Raw genomic sequence first — 15,606 nt, 5'->3', positions numbered from 1 at the left:
GGTCTTACTCTGTTACCCTGGCTGAGTGCAGTGGTATGATCATGGCTCACTGCTGCCTCAACTTCCCAGGCTCAAAGGATCCTCCCACCTCTCAGCCTCCCGAGTAGCTGGGACTACAGGCAGGTGCCACCACACCTGGATAATATTTTATATTTTTTTGTAGAAATGGGGTTTCACCATGTTGGCCAGGCTGGTCTCAAACTCCTGAGCTCAAGCTATTTACCCACCTTGGCCTCCCAAAGTGCTGAGATTACAGGGGTGAACCACTGCGTTTGGCCTTGATAGTATATTTTAATGTCTGCTTGGTCTATTTCCCTTTTGTGTTTTTTCTATGCCAGGATTTTCCTGTACCAGAATTTTCCTGGTTACATTGTTAATTTAAATGAATGGTTTGTGTCATAGATCTCATTCTATTTCTTCTTTTTTTTTTTTTGTGCTAAGCCTTCTATTCATGTTGCCTTGTGGACAACTGACCTGTGGCTTCTAGCCGCTACCTTGTACTCCGCGGTGTGTGTCTACCACATTTAACCTCCAGTCTCCCAGGGGTGGGCACCAGGATGGCCTCTCCCTAGCAGTGAGGGCCAGTTGTGGACATTTCTTCTCAAGTGATAACATATTGGTAGTTTGAACTTTGCCGTGTAGGGAGGCTTATACCACAGAAACTGGCAAATGCAACAAACCAGGTTTTTTGTTTTGTTTAACTTAAAATTTGTTTTGTTTTCTTGTTGGTTTTTATTTTTTGTTTTTTAAGAGCTGATTTACTGGCATACCACTCCAACTCCATCATTATAAATAACCTGGCAGTGGACACATTTATGGGTCCTGCAGGAATGTCTTCAAGGATATGAACTCAGGAGAGGAACTGCTGGGTCCAAGAGTTTGCACATTCAGTTTTCCAAGTAGAACCACTCCGTTTTCTATGGCAGTGTTAACTTCCCATGACACTGAAACTCCCCAGCACCTAGACCTGACTGACACCACTAATCCATATTGATTTGGGGGCAGAGATACTGTACATTAATCTCCCCTTAATTAATTTTTTCATTTGTAAAACTGGTATGATAATAGCAGGGCTGTTGTGAGGATTGAGTGAGACAGCGCTTGTACTTGTAAGCGTGCAGGCAGAAAGTCAACATAATTGGTAGAAAGAGGGCTACAGGCTCCAGAGGAGACTCCTGTCTCATGCACGAAAGACAAGAATAAGGTGGGCCCCCAGGTCTAGAGGGGCAGAGACACCAGGCTGCTACCAAGACAGCCTCAGGAACAAAGCTGTGACCAGTGATGTGGTTACAGTCCCGAGAGCAGGTGGGGCCCAGGTCTCCTGACAAAGGAGAAGCCCAGGATGTGGGGGCTGGAGCTGCCCATACCTCTCCCTATCTGGGAGAGGTATTGATTGATTTGTCCTAGTGGTTCTCAACTATAGCTGCCACCTGAATCCTCTGGGTTGATTTTTAAAATACTGATGGAGAGCCAGGAGTGGTGGGGTGCACCTGTAATCGCAGCTACTTAGGAAGGTGAGGCAAGAGGATCATTGAGCCCAGGAGTTAGAGACCAGCTTGGACAACATAGCAAAATCCCATCTTAAAAAACAAAACAAAACAAAAAAAAAACTGATGTGAGCTGGGCACAGTGGCTCATGCTTACAATTCTATCACTTTGGGAGGCTGAAGCAGGAGGATTGCTTCAGCCCAGGAGTTCAAGACTAGCCTGGACAACATAGCAAGATCCCATCTCTACAAAAAATAAAAAGCTGAGTGTGGTGGCATATGCCTATGGTTCCAGCTACTCAGGAGGCTAAGGTAGTAGAATTGCTTGAGCCCAGGAAGTTGAGGCTTCAGTGAGCTATGATCACACCATTGTACTCCAGCCTGGGTGACAGAGCGAGATCCTATCTCAAATAAAACAAAACAACTGTTGTCTGGGTCCTACCTCTAGAGATTCTGATTGTAATTGGCCTGGCATGGGTCTGAGCGTTTGTTCTTTGCAAAGCTCTCCAGGTGACTCTTGTGAGCAGCCAGTGTCGAGAACCACTGGCCGAGATCCTGAGACAGGGCTATGGGAGCAGACAGCCAGGCAGGGCTGGATGGTCTAAAGCTCATGGAGATAAATCACTGGTCAACACAAAGAAAATCTCACTAATACTGGTGACCTGTGAACAACATGGGTTTGAACAGCATGGGTCCATTTATATGAGGGTTTTTTTCAACCAAATGCAAATTAAAAATACAGTATTCCCAGGATGCAAAACCTATGTATATTAGCCCATTCTCATGCTGCTATAAGGACATACCTGAGACTGGGTAATACCGGGGGGAAAGAGGTTTAATTGACTTACAGTTCTGCAGGGATGGGAAGGCCTCAGGAAACTTATAATCACAAGGCAGCAGGAGAGAAGAATGAGAACTGAGCGAAGGGAGAAGCCCCTTATAAAACCATTAGATCTCGCGAGAACTTGCCATCACAAAAATAGCATGGGGGAAACCACCCCCATGATTCAATTACCTCCCACTGGGTCCTTCCCGTGACTCATGGGGATTATGGGAACTACAATTCAAGATGAGATTTGGGTAGGTATACAGCCAAACCATATCACCGTATATATACAGAGGACTGCCTTTTTATATACACAGGTTCTGCAAGGCTGACTACAGGACTTGATTATGTGTGGATTTTGGAATACTTGGGGGTCCTAGAATCAATGCCCTATATAAACAGGGCTCAGAGGGGACCTGGCTTGGAGGACTTGTGGTCTCTGGCTCTTGATGTGAGCCTCTCTCACTCTGTGGGGTCCTTTGTCATTGCAGGATGGCCCTTCGACAATGCCACATGCAAGATGAGCGGCTTGGTACAGGGTATGTCTGTGTCAGCTTCCGTTTTCACGCTGGTGGCCATTGCTGTGGAAAGGTAAGAGGTTTCCTGGCTGGATTATCCCTGGGCCAACTAGGGCCTGGCATCAAGAGGAGCCACTGTCTCTAATGCTGGGTTGGCTGGAAGGCTGGGGCTGCACTGTGGTAAGTGGGGCTAACTCCTCAGCCATAAAGAGAAGCGCTGTGGGCCCAGCTGCCCTTTTCCTAAACTTGGGGGACCAGATGAGGACACCACCACCTCCTTCTGGAAGGCCTGAAGGCAGCCTTAGTTGGCTTTCGTCGGGATTCCTGGGGCCTGTGAGGAGCTTGAGAGCAGTTCTCATTTCCTGAGTGTCGAGAATCTTGCCACCCTTGTGAGAGCCAGGAGAGCCAGGGCTAAGGGAGCCAGCTTATGGGTGGGCCTCTGTATGGCTGGGAAGGAAGGGTCTCTCCTTGCGTCTTACTCTCCCCAGACTGGCTCCTTGCTGGTCCCCGGCAGCCCAGGCCATACTCAATCCCCATCTCCACCCCTTCTGGTCTTTCGGCCTCACATTCCATCAGATTCTCTGGTTAAGTCTATGAGTCTGTCATGTGGCCAGAGGTATGGAGCAGATCCAGGGACAAGGAGGCTTTGCAATCAATAAAGCCCTGAACCCAGGAGTCCTCCGTGTTGCACTGTGTGAGTTCTCCTCCCCACAGCATTGTTAGTGGTGGAAGGGTGCCCTCTGGGTGCTTCACCCCAGGGAAGGGTGGGCAGGCAATCAGTTGGAGGTATGCTCATTCCTGCCTAGGTGTATCCTGTTGGGTGGGTCCCCTGATTACTCTAAGCCTCTGTAGTCTCGTCTATAAATGGTAGCTATCCTACAGGATGGTTGGGAGGCTTCAGTAAGCTCCTGTTTATAAAAGCTTATGCACAGTTCCTGGCATAGAGTCCAAATGTCAGTTGCTAATAGTATTTTATTTCTTCTGCACACCCATCCCCTCCTCCTTGTTCTCTCCCCAGCATGGGCATTTCTTAGCCCTGCCCTTTGTACAATCTAGTGTTCACATTGTGTCTCCACCTCAAGCCCAGTTTTTTGTAACCCAGTGATGTAGGCAGTTGGAGTGATAAGGTGGGTTCTACTCTCCACAAGGTCACTAACTAGCTGGGTGATCAGAAGTCCCTTCCCTTCATTTACCTTTGTTTTGTTATCATTGTTGAATGAAATGAGAGTGTACGACTTCTCTCAGTGGTGTTTGCAGTATTCTTCAAGTCCCACCTCATCCAGGAAGCCTTCCTGGATTACCCCAAGATTCTCCTCCACCCATTTACTGCTATTGCACTCATAGCCAGTACTACATGCTTTAAGAATTATTTATTTTCTGGAGATTTCTTTTCTTTTCTTTTTTTTTTTTTTTTTTGGAGACAGAGTCTTGCTGCATTGTCCAGGCTGGAGGGCCGTGGCCATCTCGGCTCACTGCAACCTCCACCTCCTGAGTTGAAGCCATTCTTGCGCCTCAGCCTCTAGGGTAGCTGGGATTACAGGCATGCACCACTATGCATGGCTAATTTTTGTATTTTTAGTAGAGATGGGGTTTCACCATGTTGGCCAGGCTGGTCTTGAACTCCTGGCTTCAAGTGATCTGCCGTCCTCAGCCTCCCAAAGTGCTAGGATTACAGGCATGAGCCACTATTCTCTGGAGCTTTCTTGAGAGTGTGAAGTATGAAGCCAGTAGGTCAGAGTCTTATAGGTTGAGACAACAAGGTTTGAGTCAGGCTATGGGAGAGGTAAAGGTCAGGCTCTCAGGCCAAAAAAAAGTGTAGTTTGGCAGAAGGGCAGGACACAGTGTAATGAATTGGGCAGGACACTTGACTGAGCGTCAGCTCTAGACCTACGTTCCAGGGCAGGCTCTGACTCTCAATAGCCATGTGACCATAAGAACCCCTCTGGGCAAGGTTTCCCCTCCATTAAACAAGTAAGGTTGACTGGACATTCTTCAGGTTTCTATTTTCTGGCATCAGTAGATGACAGAAGCCATTCTGGGGAGTAGGAGCCCCTCTTTATTCTATTAAGCATTCATAATGTCTCAAGAAGTGTGGCGAGTGTCATCTCAATCTTCACAAGTACCACACAGAGTAGGTCATACTATTGGCCTCATTTTAAGATAAGGAAACTAAGGCTCAGAAAGTATTTTGAGTAACTTGCCCTCTGGTCATTCCTGCATTTATCTAACCACACTTAGGAATGTTGAGATTAAAAGTCATAGCACCTGCCCTCAAAGAGCTTGCAGAGAGCAGTCGTCTTGGAACCACACTGCAGAGAGGTTTCTACCTCCACCTACAGCAGCAGTTCTCAACTCTAGTTGCATAGTAGACTTCTCCCAGGAGCGTTTTAAAATTTTTTTGAGACAAGGTCTTGCTCGGTTGCATAGGCTAGAGCAAAGTGGTGTGATCATGGCTCACTGCAGTCTCAACCTCCTGGGCTCAAGTGATTCTCCTGCCTCAGCCTCCTGTGTAGCTGGGAGTATAGTCAAGCATTCCCTTGCCTGGTTAATTTTTTGAGATAGGGTTTTACCATGTTTCCCAGGCTGGTCTCCAACTCCTGGGTTGAAGTGATCCTCCTACCTTGGCTTCCCAAAGTGCTGGGATTATAAGCATGAACCATGGCACCTGACCCCAGGAGCTTTAAAAACAAAAACAACAAATAATGCTAAAACTACTTTCCAGACTAATTAGGATGGAATCCTTGGCCTGGAGGAATAGGCATGGGTTTTATTTCTGTTGTTGAAATGCTTCAGGAGAGTCTCACATACATGGAGGGTTTCCAGTTTCCTTATCTGTAAATAAAGATTGTAATAACTATCTTAAAGGCCTTATCTTTAAAACATAATAAAGTGTGTGATAACTGATGCTGAGTTGTCCTCATGAGGAAATGGTGCAGACCTGTCCTTGCATGGTGGAGATACTGATACTGACTTTGGCCAAGATGTCATAGGGACAGCCTGACATGTAGTCTCTACATCTGCCCTCCTGAGGTTTTCTGGAGAATCTATAAACAGAAACTGTATTATTCGACGCACCTAATCATTCTTCTGAAGGACAGACTGCACATCCTGATTACTCTGCTAGCTGCCAGCTAATCAGTTTACCACCAAAATTACATAAATGACCTCTTGCAGAGGCTCACACCTGTAATCCCAGAACTTTGGGAGGCCGAAGTTGGAGGATCACTTGAGCCCAGGACTTTGAGACTAGATGGCAACATAGTGAGACCTCATCTCTACATAATTTAAAAAAATTAGCCAGGCGTGGCAGTGCATTCCTGTGGTTCCAGTCAGGAGGCTGAAGTGGGAGGATTGCTGGAGTCCAGGAGGTGGAGGCTGCAGAGAGCCGTAATGGCACCACTGCACTCCAGCCTGGATGACAGAGAGAGACCCTGTCTCAGGAAAAAAAAAAAAAGAAAAGAAAAGAAAAGAAAAGAAAAAAGGAGAAAAGTGGAAAGGTGCACACAGGATTCATTGTTCTCATACGGTCCTCCTCTCCTCTCATAAATCCTGTAGCTGCCTTTGTTCTTTGACTACTCAGCCAATTCGCGTCTGAGCTGTTCTTAGACGCTGCTTTAGTGAAGGACAAATGCCCCCATGCCGCCCGCCCTTCCCTCGCGGGACCCCACGTCTCTCTCCCCCGCCCGCAGGTTCCGCTGCATCGTGCACCCTTTCCGCGAGAAGCTGACCCTGCGGAAGGCGCTAGTCACCATCGCCGTCATCTGGGCCCTGGCGCTGCTTATCATGTGTCCCTCAGCCGTCACGCTGACCGTCACCCGTGAGGAGCACCACTTCATGGTGGACGCCCGCAACCGCGCCTACCCTCTCTACTCGTGCTGGGAGGCCTGGCCCGAGAAGGGCATGCGCAGGGTCTACACCACCGTGCTCTTCTCGCACATCTACCTGGCGCCGCTGGCGCTCATTGTGGTCATGTACGCCCGCATCGCGCGCAAGATCTGCCAGGCCCCGGGCCCGGCCCGCGGGGACAAGGAGGCGACTGACCGGCGCGCGGCGCGGCGCAGGGCGCGCGTGGTGCACATGCTGGTCATGGTGGCGCTGTTCTTCACGCTGTCTTGGCTGCCGCTCTGGTCGCTGCTGCTGCTCGTCGACTACGGGCAGCTCAGCGCGCCGCAGCTGCACCTGGTCACCGTCTACGCCTTCCCCTTCGCGCACTGGCTGGCCTTCTTCAACAGCAGCGCCAACCCCATCATCTACGGCTACTTCAACGAGAACTTCCGCCGCGGCTTCCAGGCCGCCTTCCGTGCCCGCCTCTGCCCGCGCCCGTGGGGGAGCCACAAGGGGGCCTACTCCAAGCGGCCCGCGCCTCTGAGCAGGCGGGTCTTCGTGATGGTGCGGCCCAGCGACTCGGGGCTGCCCTCTGAGTCGGGCCTGAGCAGTGGGGCTCCCAGGCCCAGCCGCCTCCCGCTGCGGAATGCGCGGGTGGCCCACGATGGCTTGCCCGGGGAAGGGCCCGGCTGCTCCCACCTGCCCCTCACCATTCCAGCCTGGGATATCTGAGGTGGTCCAGGGAGGGCGGGCCCCTTCCTGGGGGCCCCGACTGGACACGAGATACACGCATGCGACATTGGCATGGTGTGATTAGGAGGGGATGCATGGTGCCTCCCTCTCCAGAGCCAGGCAGTGATGGGCAGCTGCTGGTGATGTCTTCCCTGCTGCCTTCACCCACAGCACAGGGAAATGCGGAGGACAGGAAGGAGCCAATTTGCCCCAAAACCCTTCTGTGTGGTGGGCTTGACAAACATCATCTCATTCAATTGTCACAACGCTTTGGAGATAGGTTTTCTTCTCCTCCTACAGATGCAAAAACTGAGGCCTGGAGGGAAGACGTGACTCGTCCAAAGTTCTCAGGTGGAAATGGCATGCCAGCCTATCTGATTCCAGCGCCTGTGTGGTTTTTATCGTCTCCAGCTGGCTCCAAAAGGGCCGGGTGAGGTAGAACACCATGAACTCAGTAAGTCCTAATTAGGCAACTAGGAAGAGGTGAAAAGCAAAGCCGGTCTATCCCTTGATGCTTTGTGTCCACGTGTGGGAGTCCCTCATGTTCTGTTACTGAAGCCACTCCCCTTGATCCTTTTCTGGAAGAACATGATGTGCCCTTCCTGCCGTCTCTAATGTGTTGGTTTGTCTTGTTTGTTCCAAGAAGTTCCAAGAGGCCATTGTCCTCAGAGCTGAACAGCTTCAGAACGAGCCTCGGGAAGGCTGCCTCAGTTGCAGGGCACTCTAGGTCTTGCCCTCTGAGTCTAGAGAACAGCGGAGGGACTCCCACTTCCATCGTCCAGACCCAGGCAAGAACTTACAATGCTACAGGCAGCTGCAGGGCCAGGGGAGGTGTCCCTGTACTTACTCAAAGACAAGGAGGAAGGGGACACACAGTATGCATTTTCCGCATTGGGAAACACATCTACTCACTGGGACTGAAAGTACAAAGCCTTGTCCAAGGTCTCTCTCCTCCCTGCTTCCTGGGAGGGAGAAGCTGGTCAACTGAAGCTGCAGCCAGAGTGCCCTCTGGGGACTCCTGAAGGACACACACTAAACTCCTCCCTCACACAAATGACTTGTGTACCCTAAAGAGGTACCCGGAGAGCCCCGTTTACTCTGGCTTTCTCCCAGCACCCCCGCATCAACTTGAAGAAATGTGGCTTCTCTCCAGGAGACGGGAGGACGTGGGATTGCCTGGGGGGGTCCTTTCACAGGCCCCCTCATATGGCAGTTAACTGGATATTTCCCCCAACCTATAGAAAACACAGTGTTGCTAGAAATTTAGTAAACGAAAAAGAAAAGTTTCCAGGGGTCAGGGCTCTGAGGCTCTGTTCCCTTCACTGACACACGATGACTGTTTACTGTTTGCTGCACTCTGAGTTCCAAGTACAGGGGCAGAAGCAAATTCCTAAGCAGTTGTACAATACATTCTTCAAGTATGTCCCCAGACACTGTCTCATTTAGTCCATACTAATGAGGTTGAAGGAGATTGAATATTATTGTCATTTCACAAAGTGACTGAAGCTCAAAGGGGCCAAGTTCCCAGGGCCACAGACGGGCAGGATTTAGATGAAAATTTGTCTTCTGATTGTTCTTCCCACCCTGCATGCTGCATGCTGCCTTTCAAGGAACGTGGACATGATCAGAGAACTGAAAATTTCCCCAAAGATTTTTTGCCTGACAGTGAACCAGAATGCCCACTCCTGGTGCCCAAGCTATTGGTCTGTAAAAGAAATCTATCGTGTTTACTCTTGTAATCTCTGAGCTGTTCTTACCCTTGTGCTGAGCAGGCTGCCAAGAGCCATCATGACCCTGTCCTGGTTCTGGGGCTGATGGATGAGAGGCTCAGAGAGGGTGTGCCATCCTGCCCCTCAGTGATATTACAGCTAGTGCCGTGCATTTCTGGTACTGTTTCAGTGTCATGTGGCCAGAGAGTTCCCGGCTGGTTCTGGGCTATTTATTCTGAAGGAGTCTGACTCCAGGCTCTAAAAGTAGGCCAGAGAAAGCACCATTTCAAACCCCAAATGCCTATCCCTATGGCTGGGGGGAAACGGTCTGAAGACGCCATCCGGCATCTCCTCTGGGGCATATTAGCATAGCCTCTTCGAGTACAAAATCAGCATTTGAGGCTGGGGGCAGGTGCGGATACCAAGACACTCACTCAAGCCAGCCTTTCCATCACATCTCCTTTGTCTTCCCTGAAAAATGCCATGCTTTGAAAGGTTATAATTGCCCAGAAAACTCCTGTGTGGCTCACAATTCACATATTTTGCTGTTACTTTTGTTTCTTCTAAAAAATTAATCAGAGGCTATATCTTCCCATTTGCATATGAATGATAATGGGCGTGACTTCACACTTTAATGAAGAGATGCTGTGGATATATGGGGAGTTTGTTTCTTTGTGGATGTGGTTAAATATACACAATGTAAAATTTACCACTTTGCCCATTTTTAAGTGTACACATCTGGAATTAAATATATTCACAGTGTTGTGTACCCATTACCACTGTCTTATTTTCAGAACCTTTTTATCATCCCAAACTGCAACTCTGTACCCATACACAGTATCACCCCATCCCTTCTCCCAGCCCCTAGTAAGTACTATTCTACTTTCTGCCTGTGAATTTGACCACTCAAGAGGAATCATACAATATTATCCTTTTTGACTGGCTTCTTTCACTTAGCATAATATCTTCAAGGTTCATCCATGTTGCGGCATGTGTCAGAGATTTCTTTCATTTTAAAAGCTGAATCATAGCCCATTGTCTAGATAGTCCCCATTTTGTTTATCCATTCATCCATCAGTGGGCACCTAGGTCGTTTCTACCCTTTGGCTACTGTGAATAATGTATGGAGTTTTTAGATGCTGGAAATAGTTCCTGACAACAGTGCCTGTGTGAACCCTGAGGACAGAGACCCTAGGTTGGGAACCAGGGTCTCTCCCAGCTTACCATTTATGGGTGACAAAACAGAGGCTTCCAGGACAGCTGTGATGTGTCTCACTCCCCTCATGCCCACCCTAGTTGCTCTGGGCTTCTGCTGGTCTTTACTGCTTGACTAGAGTGGCTACAAAATTGTATGTTTCTTCCGTGGGATGTTTTTATGAAGCTATTTTATAATTATAGATTTGCTATCCTCACTGGATTCCTATGTTCTGACACCTGGACTCTGTCGGGGCTTTGTGCAGCCAAGGCACCCAAGGGAAGTGGTGTGGACCATTCCTGACGCGCCATCCTCCACCTCCAGGTTGGCTGGGTCTCCTAAGGTGACTGCCCTTTCATAAGCGGAAAGTTCAGAGATGAATGGGATGTGTGATGGGGGAAAAGGGCCAGAGGCCTGTTGACACTGAGCATCCCCACCCAGAGGGCCTCCTGGAGGGACTCTGTGTCCTGTCCTGCCATGTGCAGCATGAGTGGTCACCCTCATCGTGGGTCTCCACTGATGAATGGCCTCTTGACTTTACTAAGACCACGCAGCACCCAACAGACCAATGTGAGCTGGAGGCGGATGCCCGGCCTGGACCCCACAAACCACAGTCTGCCCGGCCGTGTGCTGAAGAGTCTCTCTTGGGGCCTGGAGGACGCATGAGTTGATTTGCGTTGGAATGGAGGGCAAAGTTGGCAAAGGAAGACGAGAGCCCCCTATCATTAGTCTACTGTGTATTCATCCAGAAAGCAAGGTGAGAGCCAAGCCCAGGGCTGGATGGACAAAGCATTGCTATTAAGCTCTGCACCTTTTTGCCTCCTTTTCCTCAGCTCACCCCTCAGAAATGCCACTGATGAAAGATAGATGAGAAGGAGGCAGCCTAAATGGGCTTCATTACAACAAACAATGTTGAATGAACAATGCATTCCTTGTTGAATAACCCAATTATTTACGATTGTGGCATTTTATTGTTGTTTTTCTCTCTCTCTACAAAAGCCCTACATAATTATTGTGGAAATTTTACAAGATTTCAATAAGCAAAGACAAGAAAACGAAAAGCACCCAAATCCTACCACAAGAGATAAGCATAGAGTCCTCTTCTGTGCATATATCTCTCAATATATTTAACATTCTTGGAACAGCTTTATTGAGGCATAACTTACATATGAAAAAATTCACCCATCTTCGGTGTACTGCTTGATGAGTTTTAACAATTGTATACAGTTATGTCACCACCACACTGAAGATATTTCCATCATCCTAAAATGTTTCCTTGTGCTAATTTATAGTCAATTATTCCCCGCAAGCTCCTGATTCCAGAAAACAGTGATCCAATTTCAGAATGTCATATAGATGGAATCAGACAGTTTGCAGCTGAGTCTGGTTTCTTTCATTTAAAATGATGTCTGCAAGATTCCTTCATGCTGTAGCATGTATCAGTAGTTTTGCCTTTTGATTGCTGAGTTCTATTCCACTGTATGGACAGATCACATTTTGTCTATCCATTCATCAGTTGATAGACATTTGTTTTCGCCAGTTTTTGGCTCTTATGAATAATGATGCTATAAACATTCCTTATATGTACAAGTCCTTATATGTCTATGTATGTATGTTTTCCATTTTCTTAGGTGGATACCTAGGATTGAGATCGATGGGTCGCACGGTCTGTGTATAATCTAACTGTGTAAGAAACTGCCAAAGTGTTTTCCAAAGTCGTTGTACCATTTTGCACTCCCACCATGAGTGTTTGAATGTTCCGGTTATTCTACGTCCTTGCCAACACTTAGCAGTATCAGCCTTTTGAATATTTCTGGGCCATCTGGACGTGGTGGCTCACACTTGTAATCCCAGCACTTTGGGAGGCCCAGGCTGGTGGATCACCTGAGATCAGGAGTAGAGATAGTGAAACCCTATCTCTACTAAAAATATAAAAATTAGCCAGGTGTGGCGGTGCACACCTGTAGTCCCAGCACTTGGAGGCTGAAACATGAGAATCACTTAACCTGGGAGGCGGAGGTTGTGGTGAGACGAATTGGGTCACTGCACTCCAGCCTGGGTGACACAGCAAGACTCTGTCTCAAAAAAAAAAGAGGAAATTTTCCCTGATGACTAGTGATGCTGGGCATCTTTTTGTGTGCTTATTGGCCATTCTTACATCTTTTATTGTAAAGTATCTTCAAATCTCTTTTTAAAACGTGATTTTGGCTGAGCACAGTGGCTCACGCCTGTAATCCCAGCACTTTGGGAGGCTGAGGCGGGAGGATCACCTGAGGTCAGGAGCTCGAGACCAGCTTGGCCAACATGGTGAAACCGAAACCCCATCTTTACCAAACATACGAAAATTAGCTGGGTGTGGTAGTATGCACCTGTAATCCCAGCTACTTGGGAGGCTGAGGCAGGAAAATCACTTGAACCCAGGAGGTGGAGGTTGCAGTGAGCCGAGATGGTGCTGCTGTACTCCAGCCTAGGTGACAGAGTGAGACTCCATCTCAAAAAATAATAATAATGATAAAAACATGATTTTATTATAGAAACTTTAGCACAAAAATTTGCCCTAAATCTAAGAGGTATTTTTTGTGTGTGAACAGATGACTTTTTTTTTTTGAGATGGAGTCTCTCTTTTGTCGCCCAGGCTGGAGTGCAATGATGTGATCTCAGCTTACTGCAACCTCCGCCTCCCAAGTTCAAACGATTCTCCTGCCTCAGTCTCCTGAGTAGCTGGGATTCCAGGCGCCCGCCACAACGCTCAACTAGCTTTTGTATTTTTAGTAGGGTTTCACCATGTTGGCCAGGCTAGTCTCGAACTCCTGACCTCAGGTGATCTGCCCGCCTCGGCCACCCAAAGTGCTGGGATTACAGGTGTGAGCCACCATGCCCAGTCAATGATTTAAAAATTCATTAAGAATGGGCCTAAAGCAAAATAAGAGGATATAGTGTGATAGAAGAAGGAGGGCTATTTGAATAGAAGGCTAGGAATGGCCACTGTGAGGAGGTGATATTTGACTGCAGATATGAAGTGAGAGGGGGAGCCATGTGAATAGCTGGGAAAAAAACAAACCCAGACAGAGAGAGCATCATGTGCAAAGGTCCTGAGGTAGGAGTGGGATAACTGAAAAAGGAATTAGTAGATATCAAAATACTATTGAATTTCAATAATTAAATTTCTGGTTAACCCAAAAAATGTACTCAGTGTCTATTAAAAGCCAGGCATAGGCGAGGCATGGGGGCTCACGCCTGTAATCCCAGCACTTTGGGAGGCCAAGATGGATCACTTGAAGTCAGGACTTGAAGACCAGCCTGGCCAACATAGTGAAACCTCATCTCTACTAAAAATACAAAAATTAGCCGACATGGTGGCAAGCACCTGTAACCCCAGCTACTTGGGAGGCTGAGGCAGGAAAATCGCTTGAATCTGGGAGGCAGAGGTTGCAGTGAGACAAGATAGTGCCACTGCACCCTAGCCTGGGGGGCAGAGTGAGACTCCACCTCAAAAAAAAAAAAGCCAGGCATAGATAGTACTACATACTTTCTGTTATTTATTTCTCACAATGGACCATAAGCTCCATGAAGACAGTAACTATGTTCACTTTTACCTTTGTGGATTCAGCTAGGATATTGCCTGGTGCATAGGAGGCACTTAATAAATGTCTGTTGCATGAATGAAGTAATGAACTAAGCAGGTGTTTATTATTATTCCCATACTATAGATTGGAAAAGCAAGGTCCAAAGAAGTAAAGTAAATTACTCTAGGTTATGTAACTAGGAGGTCCTGAAGGTGAGACTCAAACCTTAGTCTATCTGACCACAAAGCCCAGGTTTTTGCCATTCCCCAAGCTACTGTGCTCTCTCCTTCCTACATCTGGGAAACTGAGGTTCAAAGTGAAAGAAAGAGGCTTTATGGAGGTCTCCCATAATTCTAAAAATAAAACCAGCCAGCCACAGGCTCCAGGCTGCTGTTTTGGCCGTGAGACACATTTACATCACTTTCAATGGCTTCCAAAGATTTGGGATAGAAGGAATACCAGCAGTTTAGGTAAAAGGTTTAAATTTAGTTTGACTCAATACCACATCAAGCCCTCAAAGCAGCCACGGGCTCCCCTGACCTGTGGTCACTGAAGGAGCAAAAGCTGCTAACTGGCTGTAGAGTCCTGCCTTGAGTTGTTTGTGTTCTCCTGCTAGCTGCAATGCCCAGGCCTGTGAATCCTGTCACCAACAAATGATGCTGTGGTCATGCACAAGCAACCAAATTAATGTGGGTGGAAAAACCCAAGCTTAGTGATTTGGGCAAATTAGTTTATCTGTCACATAGCCAGTGGTGGTGTTAAATCACTCTCTGTTTGAGGAGTAATCACTCTCCCCCCATCACCACCCTCTCTGTCTTCCTTTCTGTGTGGAAGTTAGAACAGCCAAGTCAATCTGTTTCAGTGACTGAGCGATCTACATTTCTGTGTTTTGACTGCCCCCCAGGAGAAGTATTTTGTGTACCGTGTTTTGTTTATCCAGAGTGCTGTTTCTGAAGCCACCTCTAATGATCATAATCACCTCTTTAATTCTTCTCTTGTCCACGTCTTTGCAAAATGATTCTGTTACCTATGCTATAAATTATGGAAAATAAACTCATAATAAAAGAGTTGTTTACTTTTTACTTTCCATTGCATTCGTAGTTTTTCCCTTTTGCTTCCTGCTGTGAATGAATTTTCAGGCAAAATAGCGATCCTTTCAAAAAAGGTTGACAGTAACAATGTTACCACTAACATAACTGCAGTATTTCCATTTTGCGGATGGGTGATTAACTTGCATGGAGGTGAAGGCATTATTATTGAGTTTCCCACAGCTCCTAAGTGTTGACAGCAAAACAACATTTTAGGCTTTGTGGATTGCAATCCAGTGTTCTTAACACTACACCAAATTACCTGTTTTGTTAACTCCACCTTTATACATGTTCTGACAGTTTAGGTGAAACTTAATTCTAGTATGTTAACACAAACTCAGCATACTTAGTGTTTACTAAGTGTGGGAATGTTGGTCCTCTCTACGTCCAGTGGAGAGACAGAAAAGATAGTCCAGTGAGCAGAGACAGCAAAGAGAAAAACCTACAATCAGGTACCATCGTTGGCCAAAAAAGTCAAGGAACAGCCAGAGAGGTGTCAGAAAAGGGTTCCCATAAGAAGCTTGAAATAAGTCTTAGAGACTGAGTTAGGGACCACCACATAGAGTGGAGGGTTTGAAACAGGAAAGTCATGCATGGAGACCTTCGTCTTTTAGAGCTCATGTTGGCAGCATGTAGAGAACACTAAAGGGAAAGGGAGCT

General features: G+C 47.4%; 1 protein-coding gene across 2 annotated transcripts in view; it reads left to right on the top strand.

Moving 5' to 3' along the window:
- NPFFR1 (neuropeptide FF receptor 1) overlaps window positions 1-14,940 on the top strand; it is a 43,769-nt gene extending 28,829 nt beyond the window's left edge. Inside the window, exons 3-4 of one of the 2 annotated variants that reach the window (XM_012460166.2) lie at window positions 2,805-2,904; window positions 6,521-14,940. In XM_012460166.2, the coding sequence (XP_012315589.2) occupies window positions 2,805-2,904; window positions 6,521-7,388 (968 nt within the window). In that variant the 3' untranslated portion in view covers window positions 7,389-14,940. The remainder of the gene's footprint in view (window positions 1-2,804; window positions 2,905-6,520) is intronic. The other variant, XM_012460165.2, reaches the window with a different exon arrangement.
- The last annotated feature ends 666 nt before the right edge of the window (window positions 14,941-15,606 follow it).

The sequence above is a fragment of the Aotus nancymaae genome, unplaced genomic scaffold (genome assembly GCF_030222135.1).
Source record: "Aotus nancymaae isolate 86718 unplaced genomic scaffold, 86718_ANA_hifiasm-v0.15.2.pri h1tg000010l, whole genome shotgun sequence".
NCBI lineage: Eukaryota > Metazoa > Chordata > Mammalia > Primates > Aotidae > Aotus > Aotus nancymaae.
This window is presented reverse-complemented; position numbering and strand designations above follow the sequence as displayed.